At 36.7% G+C, this 23,384-nt stretch overlaps 2 protein-coding genes across 9 annotated transcripts in view; one reads left to right on the forward strand and one right to left on the reverse strand.

Annotated features, from left to right (window-relative positions):
- ELK3 (ETS transcription factor ELK3) overlaps window positions 1-6,082 on the forward strand; it is a 69,124-nt gene extending 63,042 nt beyond the window's left edge. For all 3 annotated transcript variants that reach the window (XM_067697610.1, XM_067697612.1, XM_067697611.1), the window contains one exon: window positions 3,429-6,082. In XM_067697610.1, coding sequence (XP_067553711.1) covers window positions 3,429-3,558 — 130 coding nt within the window. In that variant the 3' untranslated portion in view covers window positions 3,559-6,082. The remainder of the gene's footprint in view (window positions 1-3,428) is intronic.
- Window positions 4,526-23,384, reverse strand: part of CDK17 (cyclin dependent kinase 17) — a 110,011-nt gene continuing 91,152 nt past the window's right edge. For 3 of the 6 annotated variants that reach the window (XM_067697607.1, XM_067697604.1, XM_067697606.1), the window contains exons 14-16: window positions 21,063-21,105; window positions 19,916-20,006; window positions 17,757-18,495 (exon numbers count right to left, since the gene is read on the reverse strand). In XM_067697607.1, coding sequence (XP_067553708.1) covers window positions 18,260-18,495; window positions 19,916-20,006; window positions 21,063-21,105 — 370 coding nt within the window. In that variant the 3' untranslated portion in view covers window positions 17,757-18,259. The other 3 variants (XM_067697605.1, XM_067697608.1, XM_067697609.1) reach the window with 2 other exon arrangements.

The following is a 23,384-nucleotide window of genomic DNA, read 5'->3' on the forward strand; positions in this document are numbered from 1 at the left end:
TTTGGATGGCTGACAGGTCACATGGCCTTGGGCCCTCTTTTTGGGATTGGGATCCATGAGACTAAGGAAAAACAATTTTGTACCTTTTAGAGTATTATTACTCTTCCTATGATAAGAGCATTGAGCTGGTGAAAGCTGAAATTAGCAGTTTTGAAAATGGTAAACAACATGGTAAGAAGAAGAAGAAGAATTTGATTTTTAATAATTAGACATTTCAAATGATGGGTTTCAGAATTCAGATTACTATCAACAGTGCCCCTTTTTAAACTAATGAAAATAAGTTTCTTTAAAAATAGCAAGCCTCTATCACATATGCTATGTGAATGTGTTAGAGGCAGAAACAAATTAGACTTGGCCTATAGTAAGTTTTAAATGATGCTGGCAGATTTCCTGCTATGATGATTAGAAAAGATCAGAATCCTTAGGGTAACAGTTGACAGAGCTGAGGGGTTTTGCCACAGAAGGTCCCCTGATATTACTATAGTAATTGAGAGCAGATACTGAAAATTTTAAGGGAAGGAGAGTGAAGATATATCACCCTTTCTAGAAGAGGTATGCTTTGGAATCTAGACACGTTTTAGTGAAGAGAGAGATGCCAAAGACATATAAATAGAGATAGGTTACAACTGGACTGTTTAGCATTTTAAGCTTGTCTTTAGGGTGTCTGTTCCACTTCTGAAACAGATTTTGATCAGATTTGGAATACACCTAGTCGGTACAGCTATATCTTGAAACAAGGTAATTTTCAATTGAGAATGTTTTCTGTAATTTTTAATTCAACAAATCTAACCCAGCAAATATTTGCAATGCTCTGAGGCAGGGACTGTGGGGATATACAATATGTGAATAATAGATGTGTAAACGAAGTGCTACAGGAACCCAATAGGAGTAGCTCTTTCCAGCTGGGGACTGGACAGAACCTCCAAGGCAGAAGTGTCACCTGAGCTAGGAAGAAGGGACAGGATTTTGGCAAAGTATATTCTAAATGAATAGATCTGTATCATTTGGATATGAAAGTACATAGTCTGTTCTGGAAGGAACTGGGTGATAGGAAACTGGTTGGAAAAGCAGCTGTGGGATTTGCATAGTATACCAAGGAGTTGTTAAGTGATAACCATGGAAGGCTTTCTAAGCTGGAAATAGCATAACATCTCTATTTTAGAAAGATAGCGCTGATATCACAGTGTGGAGAAAGGACAGAAGAGAAAGCGTAAGGGGCAGGAAAACATGAGGAAATTTATACTATTCCAAATTCTGAGGGAAGAATCATCTTTTAGATAAGAACAGTTGAAAACAGTAGTATATTTAGAAGACATTCCAGAGGTAAAATTGAGAGGATGACTTAGTTGAGTGTAAGAAGTAGGTAGTGAAAATTAGGAAGAGGCAAGGATTACTCAGTGATCAGAAGACTGGGAATGCTATTGATAACAATAGTTACCATTTTTTTGAGGGCTGCTGTATACCAGACATTGTTCTAAGCACACTTTTTCATGGCTTTTTATTTAATAGTCCCAGTAGTTCTATTTGAAAATATAACCAATTTCACGAGAAAAAGAAAAGATAACTAAGGCCCAGAGATGTTGCTCAACTTACCCAAGATCACATGTTAATAAGTGGCAGAGCCCTGATTCATGTTTAGGGTTGAGCTCCTTAACACCACTCTTCTTGACGTAGAAGTGAGTGGGGAAGCAGCATTGGTGGGGATATCTAACTGACATCAGGAAGTGTTTGTTGAGTCCAGTATAGGAGAAAGGAAGGCTGAGGACAAAAGTTGGGGAATGCTGTAATTTAAGAAAAGGGACTGTGTGTGGATGATCTGCGGGGGTGGGGCAATAAAGAGGACTATGAAATATGTCAGAAAAGCCAGGCTAACCAAGAAGAAACTATGACAACTGAGTGTATAGAAATAAAGAGCACAGGACAGAAATCAGTAACAAAACCAAAGCTGATTCTTTTGAAAATACCAATAAGATGGACAAAAACTGAGAGAAGATGTAAATAAACTCAAAGAATGAAAATTCAAAATCTGCTCTTCTTCCAATGTTCACTCTTAATCAATGGGAATAGTGGTTAGGAGCACGCCTTAAATAAAAAGGATATAAGCTAAATGCAAATAGACTTGATAACCCAGCTGAAATGGATAAAATTCTATATAACATTAAAATTCCAAGTGTCAGGAAAGATACAAAAACCTTGAATATAACCATTAAAGAAACTGGAATAGTAATTAAAGAGCACCATCCCCCAACCCCTGACAAAAATAAGTTGGGCAGTTTGGTACAGAAAGCACAGTATCCTTCAGTCAGAGTTTAAACTTGGCTTTACTGCTTCTAAGCTATGACCTTCAGCCAAACAGAACTTAACTGAAATCCGTTTTTCTCATCCATAAAATGGGGATAACCGAACTTTTATAGGCTCTAGATATCAAATGAAATGACAACCACTGATAAACTGTAAGGGGCTAGACACATAACAATTACTGAAATAGTCTGAAAATTGCAAAAATATATTTACTTGTTCTACAAATATTGTACTTCTAACACATGCCTGGCTCTGTAGTTTGACACTTACTGATGAAGTGAAGTTTAACATTTAGCTTATCTAGACTAAATAGGAATTAAACTAGAAGACAGCCCAGGAGAGGAGCATTGTGACACATAGCATCCTGGACAATGAAAACCTAGTTTCCAACAGTTTTAAAAGGTCTTTAATTATTTCGTTAAAATGAAATGGGAGTATAGCTGCTGTATTTTAGACCTGAAAGGTATCAAATCATATACCTTTGTCCTATTTATCATCCTAGTTACCAACAAGACAAATTAACTTTAGTCCTTAAGTTTTGGCACTTATGGGTGATCTCTCTACTCAGTTTGATATTGTTTATCATTTTAATTAGAAAGAATACTTAAAAGATTTAGAAAATAATATCTTTAAAGATAAGAACCTTCCTCATTTTTAACAGTTACCGAGAAGCATCATTGTAGTACTCTGGAAAACTGACAGCCAATTTCAAAATACAGTATGAGAAGTTACTGATTTACATGCAAAGAGTCAGTTTCCTGGTTTTCAAAATTAATTTTTCTTAATATTTAAAGCAAATTATCATTCTGAGTAGATTGGAATCTTTTAGAAATAGTATTAGAACATACTTTAGCAACATATAAAGTACATATTTTTTTCTAGTAGCCTAGGCACATAAAATAATTAGGGACATTTCCTAAGCCTTAGCCTCTGTTTGCTGTATGTAACCCTTGATTTCATTGTCATCTTCCAATCACACATTCTGTAAAATGATTGGCAACTGACCTCTATCAATCACGGGGTGATGAGAGAACTGATCCACTGTGGTCTGTCTAGGAATGTAAAGAACTCAGGTCTTCCCGATGGATTTGCAATAACTATTTTAAAAAATCTTTTGTCCACTACAGTTCCCTACACTGCTTAATGGCCACATGCCAGTGCCAATCCCCAGTCTGGACAGAGCTGCTTCTCCAGTACTGCTTTCTTCGAACTCTCAGAAATCCTGATGACATCTGGCCACAATTAAAGACTCATTAACTGATGAAACAAATTTGTCCCCATGGGCTAGTCTACCTGTGTCATGAGAAGGACGTTGTGAAACCCGTCTGTTAATTTGGTTTGCACTTTTCATAACATGGATGGTCTAGATTTATGTTACCATTTTAAAAACTTTTTTATATTCAAGTATATATGAAAATCTGTTTTGCATTAAGTGAATTTTAATGTTTTTGTTTTTTATATCTTCTTAGCTCTTAAGTGTTGAACACTGTTGACAGTGAAGAACTTTTCTTAATGGTTTTCAATGTAACTAATAAGGATGTGAAGCTTTTTTCCTCTTTAATTCTGCATTTGCTGAACTGTGCTTATATACACTATAACCAGCTGTGCCTTCCTTTGCATTTAGTTTAATGTAAATGATTTATATATTTTTTAGTATTAAGAGAAATTGAAAGACAAAAATTAGTATCAAACAAACAGCTCTCTAGTGGAATTTCATTATTTTTCACAAGTAGACAATATGAAAGCAGATTCATATTCTTTTTTGCTTTCAACTGTATGAGAATTGCCTTAGGACCTCTTTTGAACTGAAATTCAGTGAATATAATGTCCAAGTAATGTTTTTATAAGAAAAAAACTAAGCCATATTTAGACAATAAACTTTCATAAAAGAAAATATTCTAAAGTGCATTTTTTGAGAAATGAACGTTGAAAGGCTAGCTTCCTGTTTACAATATCTTTTAGACTCCTTCCAAACAAAAACCTGAGATGGAAAAGCTATAAAGTTCACTCTATACATGCCCCTGGAATATTTCCTAGTTTAGCACATTCTTGTTTAAAAAAATTAACCTGGTTCTCCCAGTTTTCCATAGAGAATCATACCTCTCTGATGCATTTACTGTATCATTATGTTAGGGTTTCTCTAAACCCCTGAAACTATAATTAACATTTAAAAATCCTATGCTTTGGAAGAGGTTCACAGACTGGTGATGAATACAAATAACAAAGAAACAATTTTGTAACACCAGGTGTCTTCATGTGTATAGGTATAGCCTTGCTTGTGGAAATTGAGAGGTGTAGGATACACTGCTTTATGTATTACTGTTTATGGTGAGAATGAAGGAAAACTGATCAAAGAAATATAAAATTCTTCAGGAGCCTCATCATTGTGGAACTGAACTGATTATATAACAATTTGGAATACTCAGCAGTAAATTCTTCTGTGCAGTGTAGTTTAGAGCAATGATAATAGAAACATATTTTCTGTTCCTTCAAAAAATCACCAGGCACTAGTCTACAGTGCCACTCTGTATATGAAGTAGTAAAGTTCTAATGTAAGATAAAAGAACTGGAAAGTGCCCGGTGCTTCCAATTCAAGATTAAGTTAATTATCATCCTTAACTATAACAGGAACCAATTTGAAATGTGGCTAAATAATTCATTGATCCAAATGAGGCATTAAATGGCAGGGATTATGAGAAAGGGTAAAAAATAAAGGTTGCCAAAACAAATATTTCTTGAATTTTCAGGAAATCTAAAATTTTGTTTTGACACTTACAAAGTGAGATTTTCAATTGGAATTGAGCATCTCTGTGTTTGGGGATGTATGCCCTTATCTGAGGAAGAAAATCCAAACACTCCAATATGCATCTCTGAATATAAAATAATGGGCCTGGTTCCAAAAATCTCCAAATAGACACTACTTCACTCCCTTATAGGCTAAGGATAATTTTGTACATTTAAAATAAAAGCTGGTCCAGGGGACTGGTATTCACCAAACATAAAATGTTAGAAGAGGCCTTTGAGAATGCATCCAACCACCATTTCCAGGTAAGGACAACTGCACAGGAGAAGTGGGAGTTGCCTAAGGCTACATAGTTCATTAAAGGTAGAACAATGATTGGTGCTCAGTCCAGTTCTAGTTCCCCATGCCTAGCTATAGGTAACTACTGGTCCAAAGCTGTATGTTAGGTAGAAAAAAACAAAAAAAGAGCATTAAAAAAAAAAACCCTGTTTTGTCAGATAAGAGCACACCTCAAATTCAAGATTCTCACAGAGAAACTAAGTCAATGTGCAAAAACCTCAACCAAAAATATTATTTTAAATGTAAATGTTGAATGTAAATCTGATTCTTGTACTCCCTTCCTCCAAATACTATGATTAACATACACTCTAGCTCCACTTATTAGAAATGGAAAAATACAATAATTTTTGATGGATCAAAAAACTCACTATAACACAAATAGAGAAATGGAGGTATTGAAGTATAACACTTATAGCTCTGACTCATTCTGTGTGTTGGGTTGGTTTGTTTTTTTAAACAATTATTTTAGTCAGAAAATAGGTTTCAAAAAACGTAAGAAATAACTTTGTTTCCCCCTTTTTATATGTTTGCTTGATCAGTGTTAAAATGCTATGTATGGTAAAGTTTTATAGATCTATAACCTAAACGTTGGTCTCTTTGTACACATCTTTTCTATGACTGCAAATCTTCATTCAACTTTCATATATGTATCATTTTTACTGTTATTTTTGTTCAATAAATACTTTGTGATAAAAGGTGTGAAGAGGCAAGTGGATTGGTTTACTTCCATTTACTTGGGATGATCCAAATTCCACCATTCTATAGGGTGTAAGTTGGAAAATGAATTGTTATCTAGCTAAATATTGCACATCGAGACACACTATGTATATATAAATCTTATTTAAACACAGATATTTAAGGAAACAGATATACTTATTGAGGTTGAGTTGGGTGGAAGGGAATGGATTTGAAAAGTGGTCCTGTGATCTCTTAAATATGAAGTTCTATCTGTCATTCTGTACTGAGATAGGGAGGTAAGGAGAATGGGAAAAACGAAATTACCATTTATTCTTTTAGCTACAAATAATATCAGGAAATTAAAGCCATCCCACGTTCATGGATTAGAGCACTTAATATTGTTAAGATCACAATACTACCGAGAGTGATCTACCAATTCAATGCAATTCCTATCACAATCCCAAAGAAACTTATTTTCCCCAGAAATAGAAAATCCCATCCTAAAATTTAATGGAATTTCAAGGAACCTTGAATATACAAAACAATCTTGAAAAAGGAAAACAAAGGTGGAGGACTTACACTTCTTGATTTCAAAACTTACAAAGCTACAATTAATTAAAACATTGAGGTACTGGCAGAAGGACAGAGATGTAGACTGAGAGAACAGAATTGAGAGCCCTGAAATAAACCCTCATACCTATGGTCAACTAATTTTCAACATGGATGCCAAGACCATCCAGTGGGAAAAAGACAGTTCTTTCAACAAGTAGGGCTAGGAAAACTACATACTCATATGCAAAAGAATAAGGTTGGACATTCACTTTACACCACAGACAAAAATTAATTCAAAATGGATCAAGGCCCTAAATGTAAGCGCTAAAACTATAAAACTCTTAAAATGGGGGAAAATATTCATGTTCTTGGATTTGGCAATACCAACTTAAATATGCCACCAACACCAGAGGCAACAAAAGAAAAAATAAACTGGACTTCATTAAAATTAAAAACTTCTGTATATATCAATAGGACATCATCAAGAAAGTGAACACAACCCACAGGAGAAAATAATTACAACTCATATACCTCATAAGGGTCTAATCCAGAATATATAAAGAACTCCTACAACTCAACAACAAAAAGACATCCAACCAAATTTTAAAAAGGGCAAAGGACTTGAATAGACATTTCTCTAAAGCAGATACACAAATGGCCAGTAAACACATGAAAAGCTGCTTAACACCCAGTCATTAGGAAAATGCAAATCAAAACCACAATGAGACACCACTTCACAGCTATTAGAATGAATATAATGGGAGAAAATTTAAAAAGCAAGGACGAGGAGAAACTGGACCTCATATATTACTACTGAGAATGTAAAATGGTACGGTCACTGTAGAAAACAGTTTGGCGGTTCCTCAAAAAGTTAAACAATAATATTACTAACTAACCCAACAATTCCACTCCTAGGTATATAAAACCCAAAGAATTGAAAACAAGGGTTCAAACAGATGCTTGTATACCAGTGTTCATAGTGACATTATTTACAACAGCCAAAAATGGAAAAAAACAGTGTCTATCAACAGATGAGTGGATAAGCAAATGTTGTATAGTCGTACAACGTTATTCAGGCATGAAAACAAATGAAGTTCTGACACATGCTACAACATGGATGAACCTTGAAAACATCATGCAGGTGAAATAAGCCGGACACAAAAAAACAAGTGTGCTATGATTCCACTTACATGAAATATCTAGAATAAGCAAATTCACAAAGACAAAAAGTATTGGATTGGCCAAAAACTTCGTTCAGGTTTTTCTGTATAACATCTTACAGAAAAACCCAACCGAACTTTTTGGCCAATCCACGATATATGAGAGGTTACCCAAGAGCTGGGGAAAGGGGAAAACGTGGGAGGGTGGGGGTTAAATCTTAATGGGTACAAAGTTTCTGTTTGGAGTGATGAAAAACTTTGGAGCTCGACTGTGGTAAATGCTTTACAACACTGTGAACGTAATAATTAATGCCACTGAACTGTATACTTACGAAGTATAAAAATGGCAACTTTTATGTTATATGTATTTTACCACAATTTTAAAAAATAGTAAAAACAAAAACACACACACAAAAAACAACCACATGAACTGTCTTGGGTCAAAAAGATCGTTATAACATGTTAACAAGTACTCTTTCAAATGTAAGCTGATAAAGCACCAAATAGAATGCAGCCACTTCTATATATAGAGTAACATATTCAGTGTGTTAACAACATCACTTGGAAGGAAAACAAAAAGGCATCCTCTCTTACCTTTAAGAACCTTGTCAGTTTAAGATGAATCACGTGTTCAAGGTTCAATATTTCTGAGTTTCAATTGTCTTCACTGCAAAGTTTTCCGAATCTGAATGGTGCTCAAGTATCAAAAAAAAATCAAATTTCTTAGTAAAATGAAGAAACATCCCCAGCTTTTCCTAGGAAGAACAATTTTATGTAACTGCTGGATACAGTTCTTCACCTTTTATATGCAAGAATCAAACAAATGGATAACTATGTCAAATTTGCAACAAATATATCATGAATGAAATGAAAAATCTGACAATGATACTTAAAAGTGCTATCCTATAAAATTACAGTAAAGATTATTAAATGAATGGCCAGCACAATTATAAATTAATTGCCATTGACACAGTGAGACTTCATCATCTTAAGGAGATCCATTAAGAGAAAATGATCCCAGAGATTGGTTCAAGATGGCAGAGTAGAAGGACATGCGCTCACTCCCTCTTGTGAGAGCACCAGAATCACAACTAACTGCTGAACAATCATCGACAGGAAGACACTGGAACTCACCAAAAAAGATACCCCACACCCAAAGACAAATGAGAAGCGGCAGTGAGATGGTAGGAGGGGTGCAATCAATAAAATCAAGCCCCATAACCGCTGGGTGGGTGACTCACAAACTGGAGAACACTTATACCACAGAAGTCCACCCACTGGAGTGAAGTTTCTGAGCCCCACGTCAGGCTTCCCAACCTGGGGGTCTGGCAACAGGAAGAGGAATTCCCACAGAATCAGACTTTGAAGGCTAGCAGAATTTGATTGCAGGACTTCAACAGGACTAGGGGAAACAGAGACTCCACTCTTGGAGGGCACACACAAGGTAGTGTGCGCACTGGGACCTAGGGGAAGGAGCAGTGACCCCATAGGAGACTGAACCAGACCTACCTGCTACTGTTGGAGGGTCTTCTGCAGAGGCGGGGGGTGGCTGAGGCTCACCGTGGCGACAAGGACACTGGCAGCAGAAGTTCTGGAAGTACTGCTTGGCATAAATCCTACTGGAGTCCGCTATTAGGCCCACCAAAGAGCCCAGTAGGCTCCAGTGCTGGGTCACCTCAGGCCAAACAACCAACAGGGAGGGAACTCATCCCCATCCATCAGCAAACAAGTAGATTAAAGTTTTACTGAGCTCTGCCCACCAGAGCAACAGCCAGCTCTACCCACCACCAGTTACCCACCATCAGTCCCTCCCATCAGGAAGCTTGCAAAAGCCTCTTAGATAGCTCATCCACCAGAGAGCAGACAGCAGAAGCAAGAAGAACTACAATCCTGCAGCCTGTGGAACAAAAACCACATTCACAGAAAGACAAGATGAAAAGGCAGAGGGCTGGGTACCAGATGAAGGAACAAGATAAAACCCCAGAAAAACAACTAAATGAAGTGGAGATAGGCAGCCTTCCAGAAAAAGAATTCAGAATAATGATAGTGAAGATGATCCAGGACCTTGGGAAAACAATGAAGGCAAAGATCAAGAAGATGCAAGAAATCTAACAATGACTTAGAAGAATTAAAGAACAAACACCTAGAAGAAGTAAAGAACAGAGATGAACAACACAATAGCTGAAATGAAAAATACGCTAGAAGGAATCAATGGCAGAATAACTAAGGCAGAAGAATGGATAAGTGACCTGGAAGACAGAATGGTGGAATTCACTGCCATGCAACAGACTACAGAAATAAGAATGAAAGGAAATGAAGACAGCCTAAGAGACCTCTGGGACAACATTAAATGCACCAACATTCACATTATAGGGGTCCCAGAAGGAGAAGAGAGAGAGAAAGGACCCGAGAAAATATTTGAAGAGATTATAGTTGAAAACTTCCCTAACATGGGGAAGGAAATAGCCACCCAGGTCCAGGCAGCACAGAGAGTCCCAGGCAGGATAAACCCAAGGAGAAACACGCCGAGACACACAGTAATCAAACTGACAAAAATTAAAGACAAAGAAAAATTATTAAAAGCAACAAGGGAAAACTGACAAATAACATACAAGGGAACTCCCATAATGTTAACGGCTGATTTCTCAGCAGAAACTCTACAAGCCAGAAGGGAGTGGCATCATATATTTAAAGTGATGAAAGGGAAGAACCTACAACCAAGATTACTCTACCCGGCAAGGATCTCATTCAGATTCAATGGAGAAATCAAAAGCTTTACAGACAAGCAAAAGCTAAGAGAATTCAGCACCACCAAACCAGCTCTACAACAAATGCTAAAGGAACTTCTCTAAGAAGTGGGAAACACAAGAGAAGGACCTACAAAAACAAAAACAAAACAATTAAGAAAATGGTAATAGGAACATACATATTGATAATTACCTTAAATGTGAATGGATTAAATGCTCCAACCAAAAGGCAGAGGCTGGCTGAATGGATACAAAAACAAGACCCATATGTATGCTGTCCACAGGAGACCCACTTCAGACCTAGGGACACATACAGACTGAAGGTGAGGGGATGGAAAAAGATATTCTATGCAAATGGAAATCAAAAGAAAGCTGGAATAGCAGTACTCATATCAGATAAAACAGACTTTAAAATAATGTTACAAGAGACAAGGAAGGACACTACATAATGACCAAGGGATCGATCCAAGAATAAGATATAACAATTATAAATATATATGCACCCAACATAAGAGCACCTCAATACATAAGGCAAATGCTAACAACTATAAAAGAGAAAATTGACAGTATCACAATAATAGTGGGGGACTTTACCACCTCATTTACATCAATGGACAGATCATCCAGACAGAAAATTAATAAGGAAACACATGCTTTAAATGACACAAAAGACCAGATAGATTTAATTGATATTTATAAGACATTCCATCCGAAAACAGCAGATTACACTTCCTTCTCAAGTGAACAGCGAACATTCTCCAGGATAGATCACATCTTGGGTCAGAGATCAAGCCTTGGTAAATTTAAGAAAACTGAAATCATATCAAGCATCTTTTCCGACCACAACGCTATGACATTAGAAATCAATTACAGGGGAAAAAACGTAAAAAATACAAACACGAGAAGGCGAAACAATACATTACTAAATAACCAAGAGACCACTGAAGAAATCAAAGAGGAAATCAAAAAATACCTAGAGAGAAATGACAATGAAAACATGACGATCCAAAACCTATGGGATGCAGCAAAAGCAGTTCTAAGAGGGAAGTTTATAGCTATACGATCATGCCTCAAGAAACAAGAAAAATCTAAAATAAACAATCTAATCTTACACCTAAAGGAACTAGAGAAAGAAGAACAAACAAAACCCAAAGTTAGTAGAAGGAAAGAAATCATAAAGACCAGAGAAGAAATAAATGAAATAAAAACAAAGAAAACAATAGCAAAGATCAATAAAACTAAAAGCTGGTTCTTTGAGAAGATAAACAAAATTGATAATTCTTTAGCCAGACTCATCAAGAAAAAGAGGGAGAAGACTCAAATCAATAAAATTAGAAATGAAAAAAGATGTTACAACAGACACTGCAGAAATACAAAGCATCATAAGAGACTATTACAAGCAACTCTATGCCAATAAAATGGACAACCTGGAAGAAATGGACAAGTTCTTAGAAAAGTATAACCTTCCAAGACTGAACCAGGAAGAAATAGAAAATATGAACAGACCAATCACAAGTAATGAAACTGAAACTGTGATTAAAACTCTTCCAACAAACAAAAGTCCAGGACCAGATGGCTTCACAGGTGAATTCTATCAAACATTTAGAGAAGAGCTAACACCCATCCTTCTCAAACTCTTCCAAAACACTGCAGAGGGAGGAACACTCCCAACTCATTCTAGGAGGCTACCATCACCCTGATACCCAAACCAGACAAAGATACCACAAAAAAAGAAAATTACAGAGCAATATCACTGATGAATATAGATACAAAAATCCTCAACAAAATACTAGCAAACAGATTCCGACAACACACTAAAAGGATCATATACCATATCAAGTGGGATTTATCCCAGGGATGCAAGGATTCTTCAAAATATACAAATCAACCAATGTGACACGCCATATTAACAAACTGAAGAATAAAAACCATATGATCATCTCAATAGAAGTGGAAAAAGCTTTTGACAAAATTCAATACCCATTTATGATAAAAAAAAAAAAAACTCTCCAGAGAGCGGGCATAGAGGGAACCTACCTCAACATAATAAAAACGATATATGACAAACCCACAGCAAACATCATTCTCAGTGGTGAAAAACTGTAAGCATTTCCCCTAAGATCAGGAACCAGTATGTCCACTCTTGATACTATTATTCAACATAATTTTGGAAGTCCTAGCCACAGCAATCATAGAAGAAAAAGGAATACAAATTGGAAAAGCAGTAAAACTGTCACTATTCGCAGATGACATGATACTATACATAGATAATCCTAAAGATGCCACCAGAGGGCTTCCCTACTGGCGCAGTAGTTAAGAATCTGCCAGCCAATGCAGGGGATATGGGTTCAGGCCCTGGTCCGGGAAGATTCCACATGCCATGAAGCAACTAAGCCCATGCGCTACAACTACTGAGCCTGTGTGCCACAATTACTGAAACCCGCGTGCCTAGAACCCGTGCTCCACAACGAGAAGCCACCGCAATGAGTAGCCCCTGCTTGCTGCAACTAGAGAAAGCCTGCCCGCAGCAAAGACCCAACACAGCCAAAATGAATAAAGTTAAAAAAAAAAAAAAAGATGCCACCAGAAAACTACTAGACCTAATCAATGAATTTGGTAAAGTTGCAGGATACAAAATTAATACACAGAAACCTCTTGCATTCCTATACATTAACAACAAAAGATCAGAAAGAGAAATTAAGGAAATAATCCCATTCACCACTGCAACAAAAAGAATAAAATACCTAAGAATAAACCCACCTAAGGAGGTAAAAGACCTGTATGCAGAAAACTATAAGACACTGATGAAAGAAATCAAAGATAACACAAACAGATGGAGAGATATATCATGTTCTTGGATTGGAAGAATCAATATTGTGAAAATGACTATACTACCCAAAGCAATCTACAGATTCAATGCAATCTCTATCAAATTACCAATGGTAGTTTTTACAGAACAAAAAAATCTTAAAATTTGTATGGAGACACAAAAGATCCCGAATAGCCAAAGCAATCTTGAGGGAAAAAAAAATGGAGCTGGAACAATCAGACTCCCTTACTTCAGACTATATTACAAAGCTACAGTAATCAAGACAATATGGTACTAGCACAAAAACAGACATATAGATCAATGGAACAGGATAGAAAGCCCAGAGTTAAACCAACACACCTATAGTCAACTAATCTATGACAAAGGAAGCAAGGATATACAATGGAGAAAAGACAGTTTCTTCCATAAGTGGTGCTGGGAAAACTGGACAGCTACATGTAAAGGACTGAAATTAGAACACTCCCTAACACCATACATAAAAATAAACTCAAAATGGATTAAAGGGTTTTGCAGGTGGCGCAGTGGTTAAGAATCCACCTGCCAATGCAGGGAACACGGGTTCAAGCCCTGGTCTGGGGAGATCCCACATGCTGCGGAGCAACTAAGGCTGTGCACCACAACTACTGAGCCTGTGCTCTAGAGTCCACAAACCACAACTACTGAGCCTGTGTGCCACAACTACTGAAGCCCGTATGCCTAGAGCCCGTGCTCCGCAACGAGAAGCCACTGCAATGAGAAGCCCGCACACCACAACGAACAGTTGCCCCCGCTCACCACAACTAGAGAAAGCCCGCATGCAGCAACGAAGACTCAATGCAGCCGAAAATAAATAAATAAATTTAAAAAAAGAATTAAAGACCTAAATGTCCAGTCTTACACTGGACACTATAAAACTCTTAGAGGAAAACATAGGAAGCACACTCTTTGGCATAAATCACAGCAAGATCTTTTTTGACCCACCTCCTAGAGTAATGGAAATAAAAACAAAAATAAACAACTGGGACCTAATGAAACTTAAAAGCTTTTGTACAGCAAAGGAAACAAGACGAAAAGGCCCTCAGAATGGGAGAAAATACTTGCAAATGAATCAACGGACAAAGGATTAATCTCCAAAAATAGAAACAGCTCATGCAGCTCAATATTAAAAAAACAAACAACTAATCAAAAAATAGGCAGAAGACCTAAATAGACATTCCTCCAAAGACGACAAACAGATAGCCAATAGGCACATGAAAAGATGCTCAACAACACTAATTATTAGAGAAATGCAAATCAAAACTACAATGAGGTATCACCTCACACTGGTTAGAAAAGGTATCATCAGAAAGTCTACAAACAACAAATGCTGGAGAGAGTGTGGAGAAAAGGGAACCCTCTTGCACTGTTGGTGGGAATGTAAATTAATACAGCCACTATGGAGAACAGTACAGAGGTTCATTAAAAAACTAAAAATAGAATTACCATATGACCCAGCAATCCCACTACTGGGCATATACCCAGAGAAAACCATAATTCAAAAAGACACATGTACCCCAATGTTCACTGCAGCACTATTTACAATAGCCAGGTCATGGAAGCAACCTAAATGCCCATTGACAGAAGAATGGATAAAGACGATGTGATACATATATACAATGGAATATTACTCAGCCATAAAAAAGAACGAAATTGGGTCAGTTGTAGAGACGTGGATGGATCTAGAGACTGTCATACAGAGTGAAGTAAGTCAGAAAGAGAAAAACAAATATCATATATTAATGCATATATGTGGAATCTAGGAAAATGGTACAGATGAACCGGTTTGCAAGGCAGAAATAGAGACACAGATGTAGAGAACAAACGTATTGACACCAAGAGGGGAAAGTGGGGTGGGGGTGGTGTGATGAATTGGGAGATTGGGATTGACATATATACACTAACATGTATAAAATAGATAACTAAAAAGAACCTGCTGCATAAAAATAAATAAATAAAATTGGAAAAAAAAAAGATCCCATTCTGCACAGCCTTCTTCCCCAAGAAAGAACTGTGACTCAACAAAACCACATTTTAACAACATGAAGATTTTGTTATTATAAATTTCAAAACAAAATGGAGGAATTTTCACATAATATTTATAACCTTCAAAGTACAATATTAATACATATCTGTCAGTTAGAAATAACAGCAGTTTGTTAGGCTACAGGGTTTAACATAAAACCAATTTACAAATGTGAAAAGCAGTAGTGGTCCAATATTCACCATTACACATGAATCTGTTTCTTCCAGAAAATTTTTCTTAAAAAATTAAAATTTCAGTATTATGAAATATTAAAATAACACCCCAAACATGCCACAATCACTATTCACAAATAAAATTAAAATGAAATATACAAAAATTCACTTAATACTGTTAAATAACAATACACTACAAGATTTCCTGAACAGAAATGGTAGGACCCCTGAATGTTTTACAGTGAATGTCAGGAAAAGAATTAAGTTATGACTATTTTCATGATATATAAGCCCAAAATTTACATGACCATTTCAAAATATCGCAATTAAGATTTGCAGTTGGTAAGATGCACTAAACAAACAGTCCTTAAAAGTGAACACAAATGCTTAAAACACTGTTACCAACACCAAGGTGTATTTATGATGTTCAAAAAGATGCATAATTAAAACTGTAATATTTACTACCTCTGGTAAACAGATAATATCTATAATGCTTTAAAACAATCTTCCAAGTTCTCATTTCTCTCATTTGTATTTAGCATGGCTCATTTCAAAGACATATTACAGCTTTCAACTGATTCCAAGTGAATGTTATTAAAACACACACACACAGCTCCCAAATGAAATAAAACTGTTCCCCAATGATCATCCATTCTAATAAAAGAATTGTATTTAAAACAAATAAACAAAACAAGACCTCTGATGTTTGACTGGACTTGTATGGTTTAGTTTTAACTAAATTAAAGCACGATGTAAAATAGGTAAGTGTATTAGTATACAAATATCCAATAATATGCAGGAAATATTTCTAAAATGAGGAAAAATAAAAATAAATAATTTTGGTGCTTTAATTTACTGGTATTTAATACGAGATCCCCAAAATGTCAGATATTCACTTGCTTGAATCAACTTCTGCATCACATGCTTTCCTAAACATAATGTGCTTATCAATTTCTTACTACACTATTTGCCAATGTTCAATAAAAAAATTATATAGCATGAATGTAAGAGTGTTCAAGTTGGCTCACTTATTTTACTGTTAAGCAAAGCTGGATTTACATTCCAGGAAACACTGCAGTTTAATTTTAAAAACAAACAAAGAAAAAATGCAGCAGTAAAACAATTTGTGAGGAGAAACAGATGCATTCACGTATAATAAAGCCACTGCAACTTCTTCAGGCATTCAACTGTTGTGTTAAATAAACAGACAGTAGTTATTTAGCAGCAATGATTCCGCAATAAATAATGCATTGTGTTTCTCAGTCCTGCACAAAAATTGCAGCTACAGTTACATCAATAGCTGTAACCTACTGGCTCTAATGGCAGAGAAGACCTTAAAACCAACTGTACAAAAAAATTGTCACACTGTGACAACAAATATAAAAACAATTTGTAGGTCTGAAATAAAAAGACTCCACTGTGAAGAGGACAGTGTAGACAAACGAAGATTCCAAGTCCACCAAAAGAAATAATTGCCTTCAGATCTGAGTCCTTGATTGATAAGAAAGGCTGGGGGCTGGGCTTGAAACCATGTTACCAGACTTAAAAGAGCATGCTCTGTCTTCTGTTCTTCCCATGTCCTAAAATATAAAGTCATTTTATGAGGCAGTTCAACGTTCAGTTTTATCCCACATACAGTATTTGTTGACTCTATGAAGCTAATGTTCCCACCAGCAAAAGCTAATATTCCACGGTAAGAGTGATCAGCACTGTCTTAAATGACCCTTTTGTTGATGGGGTCAGTCTACAGCTTCTATGCTTCGAAGTGATGAACCTGATGACTAGGGAAGCACAAGATGTGTCTTCTGCCTCAGGTGCCAGGGATGGCGTGTGCAGTGATCAAGCCAGGCCACTTGTAAAAGGTCTTTGTGCCATCTGCAGCTTTCAGGATCCCTGATTTGACTGAGTCAGATTTCTCTCTGAAGAATTACTGAGCTGCCCATATCATACAGGAAAGTATGTGCAATGCTAAACATACACAGCTGTGGAATGCACTGTACATTGTTTTTTACATCAATAATTTTACCGATCAATTTATAAACCCAAAACTTGGTTCCACGCAAAATTTCATGATCGACACGTGAAATGGTTTATGACAAACACACCTGTCTCTGGATAAGAAGAATTTCGAAAACCCGGGTCCTTTTGCAATTGAATCTCTTTCAAACTGAATATTGATACACCTAAAATGCACAGACAAAAATTATCAGATGAAAGTCTATCATTAAAGCAAATATAATCCAACTATAGACAAAATATCTAAAAATGTATACTGATTCAACATGAAACATTTATACTACATTTACAAGGTTACAGCCCTGCTGAAATATTTTCCCTTTTGTCCCAATGTCTTAAGAAAACCAAACCAAATAACCTCTCCCTCAGAACCTTTCTCCCCCAATTCTGCCTTAAATCATGCTTTGAGTATGTGTTTCTCTAAGGAGAATGTACATTGTCTATTTCTAGGGCTTACTGAGGTTGGAAGACCTAATCAAAATGTATTACTCGGTTTTATTCTCTCTGTTCTTTATCTGTCTCCTTATGATGGCATGAAGGTCAAATCCTCAAACTATCTTCAGAATTTTAGAGAAAAACAAGAAATGGGTTTGTACACCTCACCCACACCTCAAACTATAAAACTTGGTATTAATAATGAAACGTAAATCTCTTAAAAAACACTTGTAACTCATCCTTCTTATTTCCATCTCTGCCAGAGAGGTAGTCTTTCATTAAAAAATATCCAGGGCTTCCCTGGTGGCGCAGTGGTTGTGAGTCCACCTGCCGATGCAGGGGACACGGGTTCATGCCCCAGTCCGGGAAGATCCCGCATGCCGCGGAGTGGCTGGGCCTGTGAGCCATGGCCGCTGAGCCTGCGCGTCCGGAGCCTGTGCCCCGCAACAGGAGAGGCCACAACAGTGAGAGGCCCGCGTACTGCAAAAAAAAAAAAAAAAAATATCCAATAGGGGCTTCCCTGGTGGCACAGTGGTTAAGAATCCACCTGCCAATGCCAGGGACGTAAGTTCGAGCCCTGGTCCAGGAAGATCCCACGTGTGGCAGAGCAGCTAAGCCCATGTGTCACAACTACTGGGCCTGTGCTCTAGAGCCCTTGAGCCACAACTACTGAAGTCCTTGCGCCTAAAGGCAGTGCTCTGCAACAAGAGAAGCCACCGCAACGAGAAGCCCACACACCACAACGAAGAGCAGCCCCCGCTCACCGCAACTAGAGAAAGCCCATGCGCAGTAGAGAAGACCCAACGCAGCCAAAAATAAATTAATTAATTAAAATATGTATATATCCAATAAGTTCTAAGTGAAAAGTCTTGAGGAGTCTTGATTCCAATTAGAAAACCTTTTAGTGAATCAATACTGTCTAGTAAATGAGAACGGGAAATTAATGAAAGCTTTTGGCTGTTCAGTTCCCAAATATTCTCTTAATTCCTCACTCACCTTGCTAATTTTTAAAAATTTATTTTTGGCTGCATTGGGTCTTTGTTGCTGCGTGCAGGCTTTTCTCTAGTTGTGGCGAGCCGAGGCTACTCTTCGTTGCAGTGTGCGGGCTTCTCACTGTGGTGGCTTCTCTTGTTGTGGAGCATGGGCTCTAGGCACACAGGCTTCAGTAATTGTGGCACGCGGGCTCAGTAGTTGAGGCGCATGGGCTTAGTTGCTCCGTAGCATGTGGGATCTTCCCAGACCAGGGCTCGAACCCGTGTCCCCTGCATTGGCAGGCGGATTCTTAACTACTGCGCCACCAGGGAAGTCCTCACCTTGCTAATTTTAAAGTAAAATATTGGGGTAATTTATAAGAAACTTCTGAGTAAAATCAAGCAGTTACCCCAGGCATGAGAAATCAGCTATTTTAGTGACAATATGCTCACCACTGTCATGGGGATGGTAAAGTCAGAGTGAACACAGTAAAGGAAAATCATCTTCACATCTTGAAAAAGAAATTTACTTCCACAAAAAAATCTTGTTTTGGTTGTGCTTCATTACTATTTACTTGAAATCCATTTTTAACAACTCTGAATCAAAGCAATCCAGATTGGGCCTAATGACAACGTCTATCATCAGATGGCATTTTCCACTTACTTAAGTCAAATAAGACTAATGACCCACATCTAAGTGCTACTGATTTCTTACAGAGTCGTGGCAATATACTCAGTGTTAAAAGAAATAAATTAAAACAGGCAAGACAGACATACACCTCCCTTTAAGGAATTCTGATCTAATTACAGAAAGACCAGAATTTTAGGCTTAAAAACCAACCATCTTCCTAAATCCCTAATTCACCCCAGTCTCCAAACCTGGATAAAAATAAAGGGGGTGGGGGGACACACTCTAGAATCTCTCTTACTTTCAGGTAAAGCATGTATCCTTGGTCCCAGACTTCGAAAGTACACATGTTTCATGGCCTCTTCTGCTGAAACCCTTTTCTTAGATTCATACTGTGAGAAACCAAAAAACTGCTTCATTAATTTTTTTCTCTAAATACTGGAAAAAGCGTATGCAAGCGGGAGGGGACACACACACAAATTAGCATTTAAGCATTTAGAGCTACTCTTATCTTGATTACTTAATAGAGTGACTATTATTTTTAAGAACCAATTTGGAGTACTATGCTCTAATGTGAGTTACTACTGAGATTATGTAGCAATGATTATATCTCAGTTACAAATTTCCAAGATAAAGCTGGATCTTAACAAAAAATTTAGATGCCCTATATTTTCTGAAGTGATGAAAAAAAGCAAAATATCTGACCTTTCGTGTTACTTTTCTTCACGAATACCACAGTATTACTGGAAATATACCTAATACCTTTATGAAAGACATTATTAAATTACCTATTCAATACCCATCTCCCTTTTTTCCTTGACGAGATAATGTAGATTTGTTTAAGGTATACATGCTTCCAACTCTGACATATGAATCATGACTATTCTAAGTTTAGGCTAATTATGGCAATCCTGCTCCCCAATTCTCAGCCTCTCTTACAATTAATATTCTGGCCTTAGGAAGATTTTGGAGACCTAGGAAGAAGTCCTTACAGGGGTTTTTGGAAAAGCCTTTGCTTTCCAGATACAAAAGGATTAATGAGACTGACAGACTCTTATCCTCTCTCTTCTTCCTGTTCTGAATGAAGATATGGATGGTACTTGGGAGGTACAACAGCCTGTAAGGCAGTAAGTATAAGGAAAAGAAAGAGAACGTAAGAGAACAGGAATTGCAGAGAACATGGCCTTGACACAGTTGATCAGGGCCAGCAGCTAACTACCTCAGACTGTTCTAGGTTACAATGAGAGACCCAGACACATTAAGAGAAACCATAATTGTTTTTCACCTAAGCACATGTCTTAAGAATGCTAGATACTACCATAATCTTATTTAATTGTCATGACAAATATTTGAGGGAGGTATTACTGATCCCATTCTACAGATGAAGAAACTAAAGCTCAGAGAAGTTAACAGACCATTTAACAATTATAAAATAAGATATAACTTACCTGAAGAAATTTTGTTATCAACTCGATTCCTTCAGAGTCTAACCTAAAAACGAAAGACAAGTAGCAATTTATTCTTTAATCTTAGCTGATAGCAACTTTTCAAATAAAACTATTTTCCAAATGTTGTTATCTGCTAAATTCAAGTGCCCTAAAATAGCACACCTTGCTGCTTTCAAACAGACTCAAATCTTTTATCCTTAGAAGATTTATCTTGCCACTTGTTTAAGAAGAAACCACAAATAACTGGGCATCAACTCAAATGTTCAATATTCAAGAGTTAGATTATTAAAACTACAGAATTTTTAAAAATCACCATTTTGTCTCAAAACAAAATAACCTCTATTATTGAAAAAGCTTCAGTAAACTAGATCTGTTTTCATAGTGTTTCAGTGAAGGCAAGAGTACAAAAAGCATCATTTTCCTATTATACAGGTGAAAACAAACAGATAAGTGACCCCAAAATATATCACTGTGGTTCAAGATAAACAGAGATGAGTCATTCAACAAACTTTTACAGGGCAGTTGGCTGAGCATTGGGTACTACAAGCTATAAAATTCAATTTAAATATGCCTCAATAACTTTATAAAACTTCATTAAAAAGGGATACAAAACCAATCAGATGGTCAATAAAGACAGATAATTACAAGGATGAAATTAATAAAATAGGGAGTAGAGGGTTTAGGGGTTATCTTAATGAGAAAATCTCTTGATCAGAAATCACTAATTCTACCTTGCACTGACTTTCACTGGCAAAAGTCCAATTATGGGGAAAAAAAAAATCCCCCCCTTCCCCCCTAGTGCTTAGTCGGTACTGTGGATGCTGTGGCGTAGAAATTCTACAGAGTCTTCTAATCCTTTGCAGTTTGCCATTCTGACAAATAACCAGAACTCCTTGGCCATAGAAAAGCTAGGTGCTAAGGTCATAAAGAATGTGCTTTAAAGAGCTGCAACCTTTTACACTGGATATTACAACATATATACATATGTATACATATATATATGTTGTAATGTCCAGTGTAAAAAAAAATATATATATATGACAAAAATAGGATTTATGCTATTTGGGAGAGACACATACAAAAAGTCTAACACATTATTCTTCCTAAGAAAGTCTAATTAGAATATTCTTAGTTGCTATAGTGACAAGAGCATCAATTCACATAAAAACTTTCAAAATATTTTTGGTACCAGAATGTTTTTACTATTCTTCCCTATCTTGAGAATAAATGGAACTAGAGTGAGTGTGTTATGTTGTGAGCTATGTGAAACAACGAAAGAGATATTGGCCTTATTTGGTATCCTGGTGCCCTTCTCATTTTTATTTTTTCTTAAAGATGAAAAAATACAGTCAAAGGGGTTATTCTATGTTACTTATTGAAAATGTAATACATTCCATAAGTAAATATGTTGTGAAAAAAATTTTTTAAATAAATATTTATTTATTTTTGGCTGGGTTGGGTCTTCGTTGCTGCACGTGGGCTTTCTCTAGTTGCAGTGCACGGGCTTCTCATTGCAGTCGCTTCTCTTGTTGCGGAGCATGGGCTCTAGGCATGTGGGTTTCAGTAGTTGTGGCATTTAAGCTCAGTAGTTGTGGCTCACAGGCTCTAGAGCACAGGCTCAGTAGTTGTGGTGCATGGGCTTAGTTGTTCTGTGGCATGTGGGATCTTCCCGGACCAGGGCTCAAACTCATGTCCCCTGCATTGGCAGGCAGACTCCCAACCACTGCACCACCAGGGAAGTCCCCTGACTCAAACTGTAATGGGAATCTTGGATGGATCTGAGGTAGGTCTGAAAAGAAACTTTAATCAGATGGCCAACATATAGGATATGAAGGGTCAGAAAGAGTTTATATTCTTCAAATACAAATTGTCATTCATTGACTGAAATGCTGATGGGTCATCCTGTGTAGGAGTCAAGATTTTACTTATAACACATTCTTAGGTTTTTCTAAGTAAATACATATAGAATAATTGTGTAGACAGCAAAGCAAACTTCATCATGGTCTTCACAGTATTGAATAAGGCATTAATCAATGTCTTCTTTCTGGGAAATGGAACAATCTACATAAGCCCTAGAATTTTATTATATATATTCTATATTCATTTTATTTACAGCTCAATTCTGTGGACTTACATACTTTGGTAGTTCTTGCTCACTGAATTATAAAATTAATATGACACAGGAAGGAAGAAATTAAATCCTAAAATATTTAAGAACTGTGTATGTGTATCACATATTTTCCCATGAATCCTTACTGTGGCTAATGCTTCAAGAGACTAAAAAAAAAAAAAAAAAAGATGAGTTCCCCCCCTTTCACTTAA

Source organism: Pseudorca crassidens, chromosome 11, assembly GCF_039906515.1.
Source record: "Pseudorca crassidens isolate mPseCra1 chromosome 11, mPseCra1.hap1, whole genome shotgun sequence".
NCBI classification, from domain to species: Eukaryota; Metazoa; Chordata; class Mammalia; order Artiodactyla; family Delphinidae; genus Pseudorca; species Pseudorca crassidens.